The sequence below is a fragment of the Anguilla rostrata genome, chromosome 1, assembly GCF_018555375.3.
Source record: "Anguilla rostrata isolate EN2019 chromosome 1, ASM1855537v3, whole genome shotgun sequence".
Taxonomy (NCBI): domain Eukaryota; kingdom Metazoa; phylum Chordata; class Actinopteri; order Anguilliformes; family Anguillidae; genus Anguilla; species Anguilla rostrata.
The window spans coordinates 82,851,372-82,872,505 of NC_057933.1; the positions used below are offsets into that span (position 1 = coordinate 82,851,372).

At 45.2% G+C, this 21,134-nt stretch overlaps 1 protein-coding gene across 1 annotated transcript; it reads left to right on the top strand.

The window, feature by feature from the left end:
• The first annotated feature begins 948 nt into the window (after nucleotides 1-948).
• Nucleotides 949-19,760, top strand: si:dkey-262k9.2 (uncharacterized). Its single transcript, XM_064306178.1, has 8 exons — nucleotides 949-1,423; nucleotides 8,229-8,281; nucleotides 9,465-9,506; nucleotides 10,072-10,089; nucleotides 10,914-11,048; nucleotides 11,879-11,947; nucleotides 12,909-12,951; nucleotides 14,972-19,760. Exons 2-8 carry the CDS (start codon nucleotides 8,239-8,241, stop codon nucleotides 15,015-15,017), a joined length of 396 nt encoding a protein of 131 aa, XP_064162248.1. The 5' UTR covers nucleotides 949-1,423; nucleotides 8,229-8,238; the 3' UTR covers nucleotides 15,018-19,760.
• Nucleotides 19,761-21,134: the final 1,374 nt, after the last annotated feature.

The following is a 21,134-nucleotide window of genomic DNA, read 5'->3' on the forward strand; positions in this document are numbered from 1 at the left end:
TTCATAAATAAACGTAACCCCTACCAAACGTAAACGTCAAGAAGTCCAAAGAAAATGCGTTACCTCACTCCTAAACGCGCATTCCTCCAAACAGGCTGTCTTTGGATCCTACACCTTTATTTCCTTGAGATTAATTAAATTTGAGCGCAAGCAGTGCACCACAGGTGAAACTAATACAGCTAATGCACACGACCTTTCCCGTGAGGCGCAGTGTAGGCCTGTCTGCGGGACTTCGAAGGTACGCCATGTCTTTTGCCAATCGTGTTGCACTTGATTGCTTGATTGATCCCGTTTAAACAGCTGTATTCGTATTTCTTTCACGGCTAATCGCTCTGACATGGAACATTGGCATTTACTTAATAGATTTCTTTAATAGAAAAGGGGCATGTAGCCTACGGTATATGATCATGATGCGATACTAGTTGACATAGATAATTAGTCTATATGCTGCCAGGTCCAAGTACTGCGCACAATTATTGTTTTTTATTTTATTTTATTTTTTTAAAATTTAAATTCCTGACCAAAGACTGCTTGTTTGGGTCGTCTTTAGCCTACTTACCCTTGAGTTTGAAATTTAGACTGCGACGCTATTTCTATATCTTCGTTTTTGAGACACCAACTTTAAATGCGTCAATTTAAATAGTTTTTCAAACTATTTCAATTGATTAGGCTGTTAAATTGGCCCATGTCAAAGGTGTACAACTCCGGTCCTGGAGAGTAGGTCTCTGTGCTGGGTTTTGTTTCAACAAATTATCTTTGTTTTAGTTTTATGACAGCTATAAAAACTAATGGTTCAATCCTGTACTTGAGCACAGGAAAAATCTTTAGGATGTGCAGTCTGCTTGTAGAAATGTCAGATCAAGATACGATTGAGCTAAGAGCAGAAGTTGGGACAAAATTCTGAAACGGATCGGCCCTTGTTGCGCCCCCCTGGCCTCCCCCCAAAACGCGTGGAATCTCAAGTCTGTCCACTTCGCCTGATTATGGCTGTAATTCGTGGGAGACATATTTTTTCATACCACAATATCCAAGGACAAGACAGTGGATAATTGCACGCAGCAGAACAAGATGAAGATAGACTATCTTCTAGAGAGTACTGAAGGCGACTGTTAATTATGACCAGTCTGCTTTTTGAACCAAATATTTCAATTTCAAGTCAGAAAAAAATAAATATGTGCGGTTGACTTTCGTTGTACTTCTGACTGTACGTTTTATTTTCCCGGCACTAAGAAAGTGCGCTTATACGCATACGTTGGCACAATACCACAGGAATTTCTCCCACTCGAAGTTTACCCTGCGCATCCCATTTATGGTTTTGCGCAAGCTCCTCTGAATGGGGGTGTACTGAGTGTGATTTCCTGCTTCTGAGTCGAGCATTCTGTGAAGTACAGTCAAACGCAAAGCACCTGACGCTGCAGCTGAGGTAAGAACTGCGGGTTTTTTTTCTTCTGGTGAGCTTAACTTCTACTTTGTCATGTAATATGTGTCTCTGCTTTTAGGTATCTAAAATATTTTTTTGTAGGCTATGGCTGCATGGTCGTGTATTCTAAAAAATACGGGCAAAATACTGTAACTGTAAAATCGATTGGACGTTTTATTTGTCGTATTGTAAAGTGTGCTTCCATTTGCCCTGCTTTTGAAGCAGATTGTCCCTGTGCCTTTGGTATTGTATTCATAAAGTACTTTATTCAGAATCTCGTACCTGTGTTTAAGTGTTTTGACAAATGTGTATGCTGTTTGCACGTCATACACTTTAGATTTGCCTTCTGTGAACTGCCATCTGTTTTAGTCTATTTCGGTAACCTTCAGTGAACACAGTAGTAATAACACGTAACGTGCGAAAGTATTCACAAGCGCTTATTTCGATCGACATGAGAACATTTGAGTGTTTGTTGTAGCAAGTTCTCAGCTAATTCTGAATTTTATGTTGAAACCTTCTCTGAATGACCTCAGTTCTCTGGACTTCTGCCAGAACAGAACAAGTTAGTCTGCTTCCACCAACAGCCTCGGGTCTCTGCTCCACCATCAGCAAAAAATACAAAGATGTAAAGACTTCTAAAAGACTGATTACTCAAAAAAATAACTTGCTTGAACTCAGTCCTCGTTGACTCGTCTTGATGGACAGCGTGAATGCCTGTGCTTGTCAGTTCAGAACTGAAAAAGTGAGCTGTGGCTTTGATGGTTAACCTGGATGTCTTATTTTTCTCTAATTAAATTAAATGCTCTGGTTGCGATGGCATCCAGGTATTTCGTGGCTAGAGTGAGAAGAAAATTCAGAAGAAAGCCTAGAGATGACCAACCCTAAATTTAAGGTTACATAGCAGTTCTGAGGCCCTGGTAAAGCTAGTTCCACGTGCACCGTCCGCGTGTGAATGCGTTAGGATTGCGTCTGCTTTATTCTGTTTGTTGTTGTACTCTTCCAAAGCCGAATAAACAATCCGCAAGAGCTACATATTCATGGGGTAATTGCCGTCCGTCTGTGGATTCAAAACTGCTCAGCACATAGGCTTTGAAGTTATGCTGACTTCCTCTCACCGTGACTAAGACAGAGTGACTGTTTTTTTTTCATCTTACTTGCAACTCAGAGATAAAAAAGGAAACAAACGAAAAAAAAAAAAGAATTCAAAGGCCACTGTGTATGGATGTGACATGAATATTTGTCTCAGACAGCCAGGTTTTGCAGAGGCATAGAAGCTATGAATTGCTGATTGGAGTGTCCTCAGTGGTGATATCAAGTGATCAGCGGGTCCACACTGGTATCCAATCAGCAAACTTGGAGCCAGAGAACCAAACGTTCGGACTATTTTATAAAATAAGCACAGTTCAGAAGAAAATGTCAAGCGCCCTTAGCAACCATATTCTGGAGATGCAGAACAGGCAATGTTGGTGTGCATGTACAATAGATGGTAAACACTTCCTCCAGTTTTGTCTCTGAGTATCATCAGAATCCTTGGATATCAGGGGATGTTTAGATATGCTTGAATGAATGTCATGTGGTGATGCCAATAAATTCAAAACAGAAAGATGGCCATTACCGCTAGTAAGCTTCCCATAGTGAGGTATTGTGTTAGGAGGTGTAATTGATTTACAGAGAGATAACACATGACACAGCACCAACACACAAATCATGTCTGTGACCTTATTTTTCCACGCAACTCCATGTACTATTAGTTGTATGGTAGACATTTGTGTGTGTCTGTGTGTGTGTTTCTGTTTATAATATGAAGTGGCTGTCAGTCGGATGTTGCCTCTATTAAAGCAAGCTGTTTGCAGACACTGTGTTGCTGCTTCCAAGAAAACAAGGGGTTTACTTGCGATGCAGCCAGATATTTATAGTTTAATGTAGTTTGTGCCCTGCCATAGACTTTGATTGACATCCTGTGCGAATGTACGTGGGATGAAAAACATCATAAAGTAGACATGTAAGAATTGCAAGCAGCATTCTTATTTATCATTGTGTGTCTAAAAATCCTGAAGTACAACCTGCTACTGTTATTGCGATGCAGTGCTGGAGTCCTTGGATTAAATCTCGATTCATATCAAATCAATTTTATTTGTACCTCACTTTCTACAGAGAACTGTCACACAGACGCTTTACAGAAGTAACAGATGGAAAATTGGGCAAAAAACCTGACCAGAACCCTAAAAAGCAAGCAGGGAGGCAAAGATAAACAGTCAAAGCCCCCCTGATGGGAAGAAATCTCAGGGTTGCCCGTGTACAGTGATTCCTAGTAGGTACAGTGACTCAAAATTCGGTTACATATCCATAGTTCTTTTTTGTTGTTGTTGTTGTTGTAGGTGAACAAATCTATAAGAATACTACAAGACATTCTTGCCAAGAAGCCCAGAAGGTGTTAATATGAATTCACCTCCTGGATTAGTTCTGGGTACTGAAAATGTTATATGGGTTTATGAAATTTAAGCCGCACAGGCAACCGATCAAAGCGTTGAGTTCACGTTTAGGGGCTAGCAGCGTATAGGCCCCATACCCTTTTAGGGTAAGGATAGGTAGTCAGCCTTCCCCACGTTACATTACATTACATTTATTTGGCCAACACTTTTATCCACAGCGGCGTACAATAAGTGCTTACCAAAGGTCATTGGGACAACTGCAAAACACGGGTCCGATAAGGTGCAATACACATTTTGTAACAGTTATTCATGGCCGTGAACAAGTCCAGTTCACACAGTGAACATTACTCTGACCCAACCTATACTAAGTCAAACTGGGAGGCATCACAAGCTACAACATGAAGACAACGATGCAAGGCACAAATAAGTGCTGGACGGAGGTACGCGTAACACAAGTGGCACAGGAAGCACAGTGTGTAGCAGTGTGACGCTACATTCATAGCTGTTGCAGCGGCTGCTGAGAATCTGCTGGGCTATTGAGTGTAGGAAGGAAGTAGACCAGTCTGTGGTTCCTTTGTCTGTGGCAGTAGACGGCAGGCCTTTTAAGGGAAGATCCGTCATAGCTGGGGGCTTCGGGCCAGAATCGGCACCGATCCAGGCCCGGACTCGCCGGCAGTGTGGACTGCGTGCTTCCTCTTCCTCTCGTCCTGGAGAGACGGACGGACACAAGCCCCTCTTCTCACGAGTGTGCGATTCTTCGCCGTGCTCAAACAAGGCGGGGTTTGCGCTGCAAGCTGCTGTTGTCACAGTAGACCGCGGTCAAAACGAGACGCGCGTTGAACATAATCCATTATCGCGCGGCTTTATTTAACGCTCGATTCTAATTCCGATTAATCACTGATAGAATTCTGCGGTATACCAAATGTTATCTGTTAGAGCTGAATTTACACTGTTAGAGTATACTGGACATTTTACCGTGCTATTGACGTCAAGTAGGCTCTGTTGCTAGTGTTAACTTGCCCTGTATCTTACTCCAATACCCTCTTTTACCGAAAACACCGAATAGCGTATATTATCTATGAGAACGCCATGGAAAATTTGTTTAATAATAATTTACATTTATTTGAACTAATAAAATCACTCTAAATCAATATTATGTGTCAAATTATTATTGATCGATTTCTTTCATATGGTAAGTAGCAGTATAACAAGCAGCATAATCCACTCTCAGGTGGTCAGCTATTGAGAAGTAATGACCTTTGCATCGGTCATTATTTCTCGATAGCTGACCACCTCATCGTAGGTTATCCCTTACCCATCCAGCTTCCAGGGGCCCCAAGCAGGCAAGAAAGTTTCTGCAGTGCCCTGAGTTATAGCCCTGTGTGTTTGCATACAAAGCCATGCTTCTCCTGGCTGCATTATAGTTTCGTTTGTACGATAGTCTTTTGTACCATAGTAAACATATCAAGTTTGGCTTTGAATAGGTGCTAGCGTTTGAGCGTTAGCACCGACTGACTAGGGAAAACAAGATTTTTTTTTTTTTTTGACCATCAGAATCGACATTCCCGTAAGGATAATTTCTCTCTCCACTGAATCAGAAGAAACCGTGACAGTGAGATAATATCTTAAAGGATCAAGTCTTTTTATTCCCCAGAGTGAAGGCTTCTTTCAAGGTCGGGTGCATGTGTTTGGAATGAGTAAGCGTGGCGTAGCGCCACGCAGTGCGGCTCTGCACTGTACGTGCTAGCTTGCACTTCATCTCACTTTTTAGCCACTTATGCTTATCCACAGTCAGGACTGATTCTTATCTGCGGTGTCAAATTCATGTCAGTCATCAGCATGAGGAGGAAGCGGTGGAATTCAGGTCCTGGTCTTCCACGAAAAAACTAAAGACTATAAACAATTTTTTTTTTGGGGTGTCAGCATGTAGCAAGCTTTTGTTCCTGTGGTTAGCAGCATTGTGTGTGTGTGTGTGTGTGCGTGTGTGTGTGTGTGTGTGTGTGCTTGTGTGCACGTACACGTGTGCACATGCATGTATTTGCATGTCTTATCTTCCTGTCAGTAAAAACAACTGTTTAAAAAAATATAAGTAAACAATCCTAGTCTTACGAGTGGCTGCTTCCTTGTGGCACTTGATTTGTGATAGATTTATGAATTCAGTTTCTTTTTTTCGAGAACTGACTTAGCTGTGCATTGTTAACTCTAAAAGTGAAAATTGAGTGAAATCAGAAATAAGCAAGAAGGGTACATTCAATTTGCATACAAATACACGCAAATCCATCAGCTATTGTCTAATGATAAGCTTTGGGTAGCTTTTTGGCTAAGAGGCTTTGTGCTTTGTTAAGTTTTTTTTCCTCTAAATTAGATGGACTCAGTGGTTTACCCAAAGTAGCTCGCGCATAAAATTTGATCTTGGGGGGATTTTAGTATGACTTCCTAGGTCATTTTATACGGAACTGTACAGCCATTTCAATTTTATAGGGAATTGTACAGCCATTATAGTGCTGTTGGTGTGCTTCTTCACGTCTTTGTGACCAAGTGCAAAGTTTCCACGATGGAACAACTGAGACGAACCGCAGCCGCAGCTAACACTAGCGACAGTGTGAGGCTCAGCTAAGCTTCTGACCCTGCTGCAGAGGAGTTTGCTAACCGCTCCTGTGCCCAAAGAAATGAAGATGTGGAACGTAGAATGCAACAGAAGGTCGACAAACTGCGCCAAGCCAGAAACAGCTGGGCTCGCTCCTGCTTAAAATAAACACACAAAAAAAAAAACCCCCCAAAAAAAAATAAAAAACTCAATTGAATGGATTGATGAATGAATCAGACCCCTCCGTGGGCCTTCTGGTCTGCGCCGGGTCCCAGCGGGATGCGGGCCGGACGTCCGAAGCGTGGGCCGCCGTGGGAGCCGGAAGCGTCCGGCTCCCCCTGGAAAAAAACAGAAGGACGTGGTTTCCTAAGAGAGCCGGCCAGCCGGTCACCCGTGTAGCGCTGGCTAGCGGTAGCCCAGTCCTTAGCTGGAGGAAGTTGGGTCTGAACAATGGGCTTTGATAACAATGGCTGAGCTGGCACACTGCTATTCCTCCGCCACCCCCCCCCCCCTTCAATTCTCAAAAGAGGGCTTCTCTGGCTGCTGTTGTGGGGGGGGGGGTGTCTGATCACGTCCCAGTGTGGCACGCTGTTGTTTAAATGCTGGAAAGGGGTTTTGAGTTGGTTGGACTCTTACCCTGGGAGGAAGTCGTCCCGGTGCAGCCCTGTTTATAAACACTGGCCGATTGTGCTCCTGTTTCCCAGACTGCACGTGGAGGCTTTCCGAGGCTGACGTGGATACGTGGGAAAGAAACAGATGTGCAACACCTGCTCTGTACATCTGACAAAGCAATTAAAAAAAAAAAAAAAAAAAAAGTTTATTGTTATGGACCAAATGGTGTCGGGAACTGTGAGAGAGCACACGAGCCTCTCACCTAGCCAGATTTATTAAACCTGCTTTTGTGTCACTAAATGGAACAAATATAGCACTACCACGGAACCAAATAGAAAACACAATGTTTGTTCTTAGCAAGTGCCGAGAACGAGACACGTTGTACAAAACTAAAAAAATGAATGATCATTGTTTCTTTCTAAAGGCTCATAATATTTGATGGAAGCTTGGCGTGTTCTAATAAAACCGACACGGTAGGATGGCTTGGGAAAATATCGCTTGGTGTACTTTTGAACGCATGACTGCCGTATGCTGACTGGCCCTGGCGAAGGGCTAAAGCAGAAGCCGATTTCTGCTAAGCTCAGTGGAAAAAAAGGGTTTTGTTCTTCGCACAGCCGATTGAGATCTGAGGTCAGGGAGGGAGGACAGCATTCAGTTGAGTCGCTCCTTGTCCAGCCTAAATGAAGCTGAGCAGAAACAGTCAGCTTGGCATAATTCCGCATGAACGTCAGCGTCGTGGTTAGTTTTTTTTGTTTTTGTTTTTTCCGAAGGGAGTGGGGGGGAGCGGGGGGCGGGGGGTGGGCTGGGTCAAGCATCAAATGTCAAAGGTCAGTTTGAAGCGATACTGAATGAGAACTGAACAGGAAAGCCCTGTTTGTCATATTTGCATGCCTGCACATAATGCTATGATCGTTTGAGCAGCTGTTCGTCCTCACTTGGATTGCCTGATTGCAGCAAAGCCACAGCACTCGTGAGCAGTTCATTTCAAATGCTGAGAATAGCCCTGAATTTACCCCGAGACGCATTTATAACACACACATTTATAATACAGCAGCCATATTCAGATACCTGTGGCTCTCACATGTATACTTGGCACTAGTGAATGATGGTAATAAATAAATATGAAGAAATATGAATAAATGTTAAGAGACTCTTTTCTTTTCTTCTCCCCCTGTAGTGGTTTAAAGATGTTGCGACTTCTCATTCTGTGTTTGGTTCTAAGTACAGCAGGTAAGTGCTTGTATGCCTATCATTTAACTTCATCTGCTCTCGGTACCCCCATTCCCATATATGTCTGTTGGTGGTCATATATGCTTTAGAACAGCGAAGCAAACAGTGTGCAAACCAATGTACAATATTTGTGCAGGGATGCTTAGGACTTCAGGATACCTTTTTTTGCCATTTTTCTCCCATTTTCTCCCCAATTTAGTCGTTATACCAATTCCCCCGTGTGTATCACACAGTCCTGGTCGATGCACTGTCCTGCGTTGGTCTGGGGAGGGCGTAGACTACCACACGCTTCCTCCGATACATGTGGAGTCGCCAGCCGCTTCTTTTCACCTGACAGCGAGGAGTTTCACTGGGAGAGCGTAACGCGTGCGGAGGTTCGCGCTTTCTCCCCCAGATCCCCTCCCAGCTGAACAGGCGCACTGATCAACCAGTAGGAGTCGCTAATGCAGCGATCAGGACTCATGCCCTCACCGGCTTCCCACCCGCGAACACTGGCAACTGTGTTCGTAGCAACGTCTGACACTACCCAGACAGCCCTAGAATACCTTTTTTTTTACGGCCAGAGACTGATTGTTAGTTTTCCTGAGGCTCAAGGCTTGATGCTGTCTTCACAGAGGTTTAAATGACCTATTGAGCAGACTAGGCCTGAGTTTTGTCATTTGGAATCTAGGCTTTTGTCATGTCCGTCATAGAACAGAGCACCTTACGTAGGATGCTTGACTTGTACTTGGCCAGAGTGCTTTCCCGGTCGAGAGCAGCCGTTGTGTCCTCGCGGAAGAAGACAAACCGAGCAAACGACACAGCTTCTTTGAGCTGTGGTCACATGTGACAGTGCTTTGTATTGAATTCAATTATTCCATCCTGAAAAATACTGGAGTGTAATTCTGCAGCGTTTTGTGTTGAATTTAATTATTCCAAACAGAAAAATGCATGAGCGTAATTCTAACAGAGACGTTGGTGAAATGGGAAAAGACATAATGGGTCTGCACTTGTGTGAAAGCAACATTTAATGGCAGATAATGTGATGGAACAAAGTACCAGCCCTAGCAAGTTTTTGATTATAATAAAAGACACAAGCTAATTGACTTTAATGTGAATGTAATTGCGGTCAGCGCGATGTTTTTTTCTCATTGTTGTGCTGAATAGAGGCCCGGCGTAATCTGTACCCTCGTTTCTCCTGCAGTCACTTCGGAAGAAGTAGACGATGAACCTTCTGGGGACGGCGGTATGTAGTGTTTCTCGATCGTCAATCCGCAGTGCTTTTCCTAACAAACAGGTGTTTAGTCATAAGGTGGTAATAACACTTCGGTTCTAGCAGCGCTGGTCCTTGTCTTTGAGTAGTAGGTTTCTGAGCTTGCCCACCCAAAAAAAAAAAAAGGCCCACAAAAACTAGTATGGATTTGTCAGTCAAAGGGCAAACGCTGAATTAATCCAAGCCTCGGTTTCACATTAACTTGAACCGTACACCCACCTGTCTCTCTCTCTCTCTCTCTCTCTCTCTCTCCACACAACTTTGTGAATACAATGCAAATGTATTCCTGCTTGAAGCAAGGGCAAAATGTCATGTCGTTAGCTTGGTATGTGATTCTATCATATGATATAATATGTGTCAGAATTACCTTTGACACCGTCTTCAGATACAATGGCTTGTGTTTGTTTACGTCCAAATGGATATTGCATTTTGTATAGTTTAAATGAATGCTCCAGGGTGTATGTGTACCGAAGCTTTTCTCTGAAATGTGAACAACTGGCCTCACTCCCCTTTTCTTTCCTTGTTGTTTTTTCTGCAGGTGACGACGAAGATGGACGTAGGTTCACTTTGTTACTTATGAAGTTTTCCCCTTCCCCTGCGGGGTGTGTGGTGTGACAGGGCAGCGTGTGGGTGTCTTGAACACTACCCTGTTAATGTGTACTGGATTTTCTTGTATATTCACTGGGTCCTAATAGATAATGCGTCTTCCCCTGAAGGAGGCCTGGAGACTGTGATCCGCTGTATCTCAGACAGGGCTAAGGAACTTTGGTGTTGCGTTTCATTCCCGACATTGTTTGACTGCCGCTCGTCCTCATTTGCTTGCAAGAGCGAAACAGTCTTCATTTGGGATCAGCGAAGTGCTGGGATCAATTTAGCCATTACAGCAGAGGCCTAGAGTCCACTGATGGCTGTAGCGGCAGTGTCCACTACGAGGTTCCTCGTAAATGGGTTAACCTGTCGCATCTGTGTGTGTGCGCTAGTGCCGTACATCGAGGAGCTGAGCGTGTAATCACAGTGGTGAATACAGTGGGCGGACACTCGCAAGGAGGTGGTTCCGGGTTCGAATCCAGGTCCGACCGGATCCTCTCTGCGTGGAGTTTGCATGTTCCCCCCGTGTTCGCGTGGGTTTACTCCGGTTTCCTCCCACACTCAAAGACATGCATGTTAGGTGCGCTCCTGCAGGTGCCCTTGACCAAGACACTGGCCTCAGAACTGGAGTTGGTCCCCGGGCGCTGCACTGTGGCTGCCCACTGCTCCTAAGTAACTAGGATGGGTCAAATGCAGAGGACAAATTACCCCCACAGGGTTCAATGAAAGTATATCTTATATCTTGTCTTATCTTATACAGCTGTCGGTGTGCATAATATTTTTCTGTTGCAGCAAATGATGTCGAAGAACGTATCCAAGATGAGCGTGTTCTGGAGAATTTCGCTGTCCAAACTGAGCACGGTCCGGCGAATCACGATGGACGGATGCTTGACAGTGTGGAAAAGGCGCAAGCAAATGATGAAAAAGGTAAAAGTACAATATTCCTCACGTGTGTCAGAACATGGAGGAACATGAGGAAGCATGCGTATGTACCTCACACTTAGGCGTCTAGCGTTAGATAAACTGATGCAGTGCATTTTTACACGCACATGGTGTGTTTCATCGCTGTTGGATCAGTGTTAGAGTTGAATTAATACTGATGATCTTTATGTGCTGTAGGCACCTTATTGCCAAAAACAACTGTGAACTGTGTAGGAGTGAATTATCCAGTTCATTAATAAGGTGTCTTGCATAAAGGTCGGTCCAGTCAGTGTTCCACACTTGATTTAAACCTGCGCCATGCCAGGGCTTTCATACTTCCATTGTATGCAGTGTACATCAATGGCAAGGTCTGTTTGTGTGGTACTCTCACAAACCCTAGGCTAGTGATTGGCCCATATATCGTTATATGCAGGTTAGCACACCTCTGTTTATCTACCAAAATGTAATATATGTTCTGTAAACATATTGATTTTGCAGCATCAGGCGTGTTCATGAACATAGTGAGCGTCGGTGTTGGAATGTTGCTTAACGGTATTTCAAAATGGCTGACAAATTGACACCAGTAAATTAAAACCACACTTGGCCAATGTCCAGGATTTTCCGTCCATTTGATTTATGCTCCTGCCGAACATGCCGTTATGCAAGTGCTTTCCTTTTAAGAGTGTCACGAGTTCCGCGGTCAGTCGCTGCTAGGTTTCGCGATTATGACTATGTTCGGGCACCGGTGCCGCTGTCCTGACTGGGATGTGAACGCTGTGACCACCCAGCCAGTCCCTTTGATTTTAACACCTGCCTTTCTGCTCTTTCACCCGCAGAGGGAGTGACCAGCACCATCGTCATCGCGGTCGTGTGCGTGGTGGCGCTGGCTGCCGTCGCCATTGCAGGTACGGCAGTGCCCAACCCCCCCCCCCCCTCCCCCTGCCCACGCGCACTCTCGGCAGTTTGACCCGTACCTGGCTGTGCTGTCCGCCATCCGCCCTGCTCCGATACGCTGATCCCTTCCCGTCTTGCAGGGGGGCCCCATTTGCATGGTTAGATGTGTCTGCGCTCAGTATTCAAAAGAGACATTTGCGTTCGCGACGCCGTGGAACACTGTGCGAGCAGCATTGCTGCAGGGGGAAACGGGCGTCGGCCTCCGCGGATCAAAATGGCCGCGCGGGCGCCACGACTAACCTGCTAACTTCACCTGTTCCAGCCTGCTGCTGTGACTAACGCATTGTGCACATTGTTCCTTTATTTCCACATGAATATTTAAGACTGCCCGCTTAGTCAGCACATGAAATACCTGTGTGTGTGTGTGTGTGTGTGTGTGTGTGTGGGCATGCATGTGCGGTGTGTGTGTGTGTGTGTGCGCGTGGGCATGCATGTGTGTATGTGTGCGTGCATGGGCATGCATGTGCGGTGTGTGTGTGTGCATGCGCGTGGGCATGCATGTGTGTGTGTGTGTGTGTGTGTGTGTGTGCATGGGCATGATATGTGTGTGTGTGTGTGTATGCATGTGCACATGCATGTGCATGGGCATGCATGTGTGTGTGTGTGTGTGCGCGCGCGCGCGCGGGCATGTGTGTGTGTGTGCATGGGCATGCATGTGTGTGTCTGTGTGTGTGTGTGTGGATGTGCACATGCGTGTGCGTGAGCATGCATGTGTGTGTGCATGGGCATGCATATGTACGTGTGTGTGTGTGTGTGTGTGTTGGATAGTTTTCAGTGTTGTAGACAATGTTGTAACTATCAGAAGCCTGACGGAGGGTTTGTAAATACAGACCTGGGAAGGCTGCAGGTGACATAACACAGAGGAGTCAGCGGGAGGACTAACTTTCTTCCTCTTCTGTTTTTGTTTTTCAGCCGCTATCCTGGTCAGACGCCACATGCTAAATCGACAGCAAGGGTAAGAGACGACAGTTTCCCGTCACAATCACATCATGATTCCCTGTCTAAGGTCTGTGCTACCTGCGGGTTAGCAAGACTAGCAAGTCACAGCACAACCAGACAATCAACTCTCATCTCTGTTTTAGGAGAGTGTGCTCTGAACAAACTTCGCTTGTAAATAAAAGTCCTGATTAAACCTGATAAATCATTGTGATTAGCTGTACAGTTAGTGGAAAAAAGAAGCTTGGAATAACACAACTTCTAATTAAAAAAAGCAGACCTATTCAGCTTGGTAGTTCTGTCACACAGTAAGCTAGGTAAAAATGCCACGTATAATCGGTCTGTGGTTGCTTCTGCGTTAGCTTACTGTGAGAAGTCGTTTGTCTTATTCAGGTCGCCTATGGCACAGTTTCATGACCATTAATGTGAATTTGTTGAAAGAAGAGTGCTCAAGGTCTCTCCTCCTTTCACTGTGGCAGCGAGTTGGCGCTGAACCACCAAGATTATTGCTTTAAAACCAGCAGTCACCGATCGTTTGGGAGAGAGATGAGTGTTCAGTTTTTCTCTGGATGAGCCTCCCCCGGGGAGGGTGACAGAACCAGTCGGGTGGGTAACAGTCCCCGTCAGGTTGACAATTTGTACAGCATTAGGGACACGTCAACGTCAAATCCAAAACACTCAGCCCTCACAATGTGAAGCTGAGCAGAAGAAGTGCATCCACCCACTTTGGGCCGGCACGGACTTGCTCTGAAATAGCACGCGTCGTTTGAGTCACCTTTGCACCCCCCCCACCCCCCACCCCGTGTAAAAAAAAAAAAGAAGAATAAGATATCAGCCTGAGTCTAACCCTGCAGTGCAAGACCCAACACGTCCCCAGGTGACTGCACCTTTAATACAAAACAGGCTTCTTTGGCAGGGAACAAAAAATAAAAAAAACAGCTGTACGTCAGGGAAAAAAAACCCCTGCATTAGCGTATGCTCCACGCCGAAAACAAACAGGGAAGAAACTGCCTCAACCAGTTTAACGGTGAGACATAGTTTTTTTTCCTCTCCCTCCACTCGGTCTGAAAATAACAAGACAGCGCAAACGCGCTGGGGGGGGGATGTGCGCATGTGCGTCAGCAGCGCTTTGTTACACAAGCGCGTCGCGCGTTCCCCGTTTCTGCGGAGTAATCGACTTTCTGTTCTCGCCAGGGCCGCTCGTGCACGGCCCGCAGACCCGGGAGGTCACGGGTGAGAGCGAATAGCCCACACCGAGCGGATTAAAAAACAAACAAAAAAAAATTTTTTTTAAACGAATCTGCGGTTGTACCGAGACCGTCTGATTAGGGTTTAATTCCTCTGGCACCTCGCAGGTGCCGCTGGGGGCGGGGGCTGACGCCGCTGGCGCTGTGCTGAGTGATCCGCTCGCTGAAAAGAAAGCTTAAAAACAAACGCAACCCCGAGTGCGTCAGATAAACAGCGCGCTGCTGCGGCCTCAAAGCCTACCTGGAGCTGTTACTGGAAAAAAACATCAGCGCCTGTCCCTAGCAACCTCTGCGGCGTATCTAGGCTGTGTGTCTAGGCGTATTCTGATTATTAGGGGGGCAAGCACTGAAGGTGCAAAGCCACTCTGTTGTTTTCCTTAGTTTTGTTATTATTATTATTATTGTTATTATTATTCTGCCGTGTTTTTCTGCAGTTCTGGGAAAACCGCCTGGTTGTTTTTTTTACCAAACTTTGCACATTGACTGGCGACGCAGCGATTTTGGCCTTGATTGGCCATTTGGTGGCGCTACAGAAAACACTTGACAATCCGTTTACAGGCCGCGACTCCTGAACCCTGCGATCTGGAATCAAAACTATTTCTTTGCTAGATTTATCTCCTCTCATATGACAAAACGGTCACTACCCTGAGAAAGTGTGTGCGGTTAGATTTTCTGCCATTTTGAATTTTTTGAGAAACTTTAAAAATCGACCTCCTCCTTGACGTTTTGACCTATTTGCTAAAAACTAATGTCAAATTATGTCTCTCTCTCTCCCCCCTTTCCTCCCCCCAGAGTGTACTCTGTGCCCGTAGAGCAGTCGGAGAAACCCGCCATCTAAGCCTCACCGAAGCCTGCCCACCTGAGGAGGACCTGTAGGGGGCGCTGCTTCGTGGGCTTCTGCAATACTGGTGTCTTCTCCTGCAGCTGTGGGCAACCTTGGCTCCTCTCTCTCTCTCTCTCTCTCACTGGGACATTATGACTTATGCTGGATCCTCGCCTATCTAATTGGACCCCCCATGCTCCTGATCAGGGAGTTGCTAAAGAATCAGTCTCGCATAGACAGACCCGTCTCCACACTTCGTTTCAGCGCTGTGCCAGCGCTGGAGAAAGGTCTGGCTTGAACCCATTATCATTCCGGTATAGGGGAAAAAAAAAAAAAACGCTCTGGCTTGTTTGTATTTCTTTAAAAACCAATCACAGTCGTCTTGGGCGACGCTAAGCCCAGGATGCAGGGAGGAGAATTCTGATTGAAATAGTCGGCCAGTGGCAGGCTTATTCCCACAGTCCATATCCTGTGAATCAGACTACTACATGACTGCTAAAGTTGTATGCGTTCCAATTCTTTCATTTCCTTAGCTCCCCCCCCCCCACTGAGGACTGTCCATATATGGGCATGGTTACGTGGTTATGTTCTCAGCCACAGCTGCAGTTTCACACGGTGTGAAACAACTGCGAAACAGAAGAGGCTCCTCAGCATGAGAAAGAAGATGAAATCCAATCGAGACCAAAGAACAAAAAAAAAGAACCAAAAATCCTATGGCATCCCATTTCCTGTAGAGATAGGACATGCTTTAAAAACACTCCTCCACCTACCATGTAACATTATTCAATGTTCAGGCAATTTTAATTTCCTCTAAGGGGCTGGTTCACCTCAGCCATGATTTTCTGGCCCAGCAGGGAAAAAAAAAAAAAAAAAAGAATCCCCCTACAATTTGGGGTTTTGAACAGGACATAATTTAAGTTATTATGGGCTATACTGAGAGACATCACATCATCAAAACCATTCCAAACCACTCTCACACAGACCTTTGGGGAATTTCCCCCCAAGAATTCTTAATAGCAGTGGCATGTAGCTGTCATTGTTAAATGTAGCTGGGGAAACACTGCTGAACATGAATACCCGTACGGGCACCTGCTTTTTTTCCGCCCCCCCTTTCATTGTGTAGAGCAGTGTTCATGTTCTCGTCTGTCACTACCAACATGAATCACAGCAGTCAAAGACGGAGAAATGTTACTAAGCCTGCTGCGAGCAGAACTCAGGCGGAAACCACTGGTCTGAACTTCCCCACTTTCATAGCATCGTGCTAATTAGCCGGCGTAAATGTTCCCTGTGTAGTTAGACAGTTTCTTTCCCCTTCATGCCCTATCACTGATTACGATGCGTCCTGCATAAGTGCTACGTGCCTTCGTAAGCACTGAATAAACGCTCAGTGCTGCTGACTGACGGTCATGGTGCCGTGTAGCACGCGTACATGACGTCTCCATGGCATTCTGATTATTGTTATGCATGCTATATATATGGCATTCCCACAATGACAGCCCGTGTCAGCTGGAGCAGATGTTTGGGCAGTCTTCATGAACGTGCTACGCAGTGCTTAGGAAGGCCCGTGTCATTTTTTTGTCGCGTAGGATCCCTCATAGAAAGTGTTTCCGTTGTAAATGGCTCTCCGATAGCGAGCGCTGGTCGTGTATTTCAGTGTTTTTGGATTAGAGGGTGGCGGGAGGAGGAAGAGCGTGCACGGAGAAGCGGTCTGGACAGCGCCTAGGCCGTGCGTGCTTCGCTCACACAGAGTGCGCCTGGAGTGGCTGCCTTCTCCCTCTTTTCATTTAAATGGAAATCACCGTCGCCTCGGTGCAAAAGCTTTATGGTTAGGTTTGCCACTTTGCCGAGTTATCTCCATATTCCCAAAAAGAAAGTAATTTCAGCAGCAGGTCAGAGGTGAGGCGGTGGGGTGGGGTGGGGGTGGTGGGGGGGATGCAACATGTTTTGGTGTGAGGGTGTTTTTCACTTCACCCCAGGATCATAAAGATGATTCAGTGGAGATTAACTTAGTCTCAAGCCACAGGATTGGCCCCTTGCGCGAGAAATCGAATGTGGAAATGATCTCGTCTGGCGAGAACATAGCGTCCGGTGTCTTGACTCCGCTCAACCCCGCGGCTCTGATGTCACGGGCGCTGGATCAGCCTGGCGGAACGCCAGCGTGCCGCGCCTCCCCGAAAAAACGAGACCTGGGCCTGGCCTGAGCCCGGCGCTGCTCCCGTCCGTTTGCTCCGGATCACAGGCGCTGGAAGCACGGGCGGGAAAAGGGCACAGAGGAACGGCTTCGCTTTACAACATCGCGACCCATTACATCCAAGGGCGCAGAAGTTGTTGTTTTTTTTTTTTTACATTTAGACAATTTATTATGTGTGTTTTTTACATGACTTACATTTAAATGGGTGTCAATGTCCAGTTCTAATAAATACAAAGTAAATACACTAGCGGTTAGGGTGGTCGATAATAGGTGCTCTCACTCTACTTGTTGCTCCTCCGTCGTGGAGTCTCTGGCTGTTTTTTTTTAAAGAATTTCGTCGGTTTAGGCAAACTTTCCTTAAACTGGGCATCTTTCTTCTTCTTTCTCTTCTCAAAATCACTTTGAAAACGCGGTAACATAGTGACTCTCTGCCTCTGATGGCAACTCGAATTTCCACGTCATTGATTAGGCACAAATGTAGGGAGGTCAAGGTGGAATAGTCCGTTAAATGTGAAATGTGGGTGATAATAAATATTGGCAAATATAGATATTTAAATGGATAGGCCCACATTTACATGTAGATAGATTTATTTTGATCTATTACACATTATCATTCGTTTGGAGTGACAAGAAAGGAAAAATGTTTTATAAATTTAAAAAAAAGAAAAAAGGAAACACAAATTCACGAGGCCCCTTTGGCGGACGAGGCCCCAAGCAATTGCCTACCTATGACCTATGGTAATACCGCATGGTGTGCTTGCGTGTGTGTTTGTGTGTGTGTGAGAATAAAATGTGTTTGTGTGCGTGTGTGTGCATAAAGTTATTGAAATTCCTGGTAGCCTGCTCCTGTGCTGAAACCATTTCAATAAGATGATATTAAAGCAGCAAATCATTTCAAGAATTCCTTTTTTCCCCCCACTTTTCACTTTTCTCTTCCGTTTGACAACCCGATAGGACGAAAGGCAGTTCATTGTGCTCTCAAACAAAGTAGCGAGATACGCCAGCGGTTCGCGACGAGGCACGATTGGCAAATGACTAGCGTAAGCCTGGCCCGTTTGAGCTGAAGCCAAAAGATTATAACGTGAGCATCCTTGGCCTTCTTTGTGCCCCGTTTTGTCTCCCGAGTCTCTCCATGCGCACGTTTCGTAGCGCTGCAGCCAATCTACCTTGTCTGTGAATTATTTTTATTTTTTTTTACCAGTGATTTCTCTTTTCTCCCCTCTTTCTTCGCTAGGGTCTCTACATGTGGCTAGTGCCTTGTGCCTATTACGCTGAGACCCATAAACCCCATCGCTGCCTGTAACTGCTGCGCTGAGTGTTTGAAAATAGAAAAAAAATCTTGATCAGGTCCTCCGGAAACTCTGTCATTTACGTTACGGTTCCTCGGGGACGCTTTTTTTTTAACTTTCCCTGCCGTTTTGAAACAATCACCATTTTATTAAATGAAAGCAGGACCGAGCCGCCCGAACCACTGTGCGTTTACACCGTTCCTGGCCTGACCCGTCAACGCTCGTCACACGGGGGCCTTGATGCCGAAGTCTGTCTGAAAATAGGTTTTATTTCCAACTCCAGCAGAATTATTGTAAGTGTCCAAGGTCCGCATTTCCATCTTTTTAAATGTAATCTTAAAATGCATCAACCAAGTAGATCTGTAAAGTGCTTGGGCAGTACGAGGGATAGCATTTCTACTGCACTGGGAACCAGCAATATATGTAAAAATGATTTTACTTGCTGGGAGGTTCTATGCAATATAAAAATATATATTTTTGTACATTGAATAATTTTTCTTTATAATGTCTTTATTCAGACTATTTAATTCCTACTAGTCCCACTAGTCGCTCGATCACTGAAATTGTTACATTATAATTAATGAGCTCTGGATATACTGATTATTTTATGTATTTGTTTTCTTTACAAATGCCTTATATCTAAAGGGGAATGGGTTGTTTGTTTATCCATGTTTTTACGACATCACATTTAAACGTCGTTTTGTTTAAATGCAGTGGTAGTGGTTTTATTACGATGTTGATTGCATTTCATTTTTGCTAGACTACTCCCGGGACCTTAAATTAATGCACTGTACGCTGCCCTTCGTTGAGTAATGCACTGGGAGCGATAGCATAAAAGCCATAAGACAAAAAAAAGCCCTGTATTGTAATGGAGTGCCCCTGCTCTGGCCAGCCTGTACATTTTGTCCATGAAAGGCTGTTCTGCTGAACCGAGAAGCTAAGCAATTTAAAGGGGTATGCTTTTGTTTTTTGTTTTATTTTATTTTTTTGATAAGGCAAACTGATTAAGCCACCAATAAAGAACCTGTTATCAGTTTTAACTCGTAGATTTTACAGGGGCTTTGGATGTAATCTAGGATATACATGTATATAAATGCAAAGATGTTTTCACTGGCATAGCATTAACATGGTCTGAACACTGGGAATTAAAAGAAGAAGAAAAAAACTGGGTGTGGATCACTTTTTCACTGTATATATTTTAAACGCTGTATTAGTTCATTTTTGCCTGAGGACCAAATGACATCTGTGTGAAAATAAATGTACTCTACTGCACTTTTATTTCTGTTCAAGATGTTCTTTTTTTTTTTGTTGTTGTTTTTTTCCTGTGGCACTCTCAGCGCAGGTGTCCCTGTTCAGCAGTCACTGATCTCTTGAGAACGGGTGTCAGACTCCAGGTTTGGAGGGCCGCGGCGTTTGCAGGTCTCTCGGTGTGATTCAGCGCCAGTGATTCATTCGCCATCGATGGCCCAAAGCAGGGGTGTCATTGAAAGTGTTGTCATTCAAGTCACTGATTGGCTAAAGAACCCACAAGGCTTTTTTTTTTTGTTTTACCCCCAAGGCTTTAACTTTCTGCTGTTGAACAGGAAGCCACAAATACCTGCAGATACTGCTGCACTCTGTGGTCTGAAACCTTTGCCCTGGGCCACGGAGGGGGGGGGGGGGAGGGGGCTGGTTTCAGGGGTGTTCTTCACCTCAGTGGTTCACTCAAGTCACTGATTGGCTAAGGAACCCACACACCTCGTTCCCAAGCCCTTAAGTGCCCGCTGATTGAGAGGAAGCCGGGAGACCCCACGGACGCTGTGGCCCCTGGGCGGTTTGGCCCCCGACACCCCCGCCCGAGACGCTCACACCCGGCCCACGGGGCCAGCAGCGCTGCCGCTCTTCCACCTCGGTGGTTAATTGCTTGATTAATGCTACTGACGAGCCACAGATTCCACCCCTCTGATGTCCCAGGTACACATCAGGCTCTGATTAGTGGGGAAAAATGAGAAGAGGCAGACCCGTTTGGCTCAAAGCACCAGACTCTCCAGAGTAACTCTGCTCTAACCTTTCTTTACAAGCGAGATGCTATATGGTATGGAACAGATAATATATATATATAATTTTTTTTTTTTTTTTTACATGACCCTGTACCGATTATAATTACAAACCAAAGAAAAACCCAATCTGCGATTAAACGTAGGAGCATTTCATCATGTATTCATTTGTTCAAATAAAAGAAAATGTAATCCTTTTTTTGACCACTCGAAATGAAGGGCAGACAAACCAGCTGGAGTCCAGAGTGGGTTCACTTGCGGAGGCACGTGACCCGAGAGCGGGCTGCTTTTAGCCCACACATTTTTCATGTTTTCCAATATTTTCCAGTCCTGGGCGGAGAGGCAGTTTGTGGTGAGGCCGGCGCTCGCTGTAGTCTTAATGAGAGCTAATTGATTTTGTCTGCGCTCGGAGCTCTGTGTCGTGACTGCAGAACAAATGGATGCTCATATCAAAATAAAGTGCAACAGAAGAATCCTCTGGTTTGTGTGATTTTGTAGAACAGTTTGTTTTTTTAAATAAAGAAACCCAGAGTGCTAGTCATCGTAATAACAATTTGACCTTTCGAATGCTTTCAAAATTCTCAGATCAAAAAACTCTCTGCGGCCGATGCCTCGG

What these genes read in the sequence shown, in the direction of transcription:
- si:dkey-262k9.2 (XM_064306178.1), top strand. Translation starts at nt 8,239, where the DNA reads ATGTTGCGACTTCTCATTCTGTGTTTGGTTCTAAGTACAGCAG. An exon ending in TTTGGTTCTAAGTACAGCAG is followed by an intron (nt 8,282 to 9,464) that starts GTAAGTGCTTGT and finishes TTTCTCCTGCAG; the next exon opens with TCACTTCGGAAGAAGTAGAC. An exon ending in GGCTGCCGTCGCCATTGCAG is followed by an intron (nt 11,948 to 12,908) that starts GTACGGCAGTGC and finishes TTTGTTTTTCAG; the next exon opens with CCGCTATCCTGGTCAGACGC.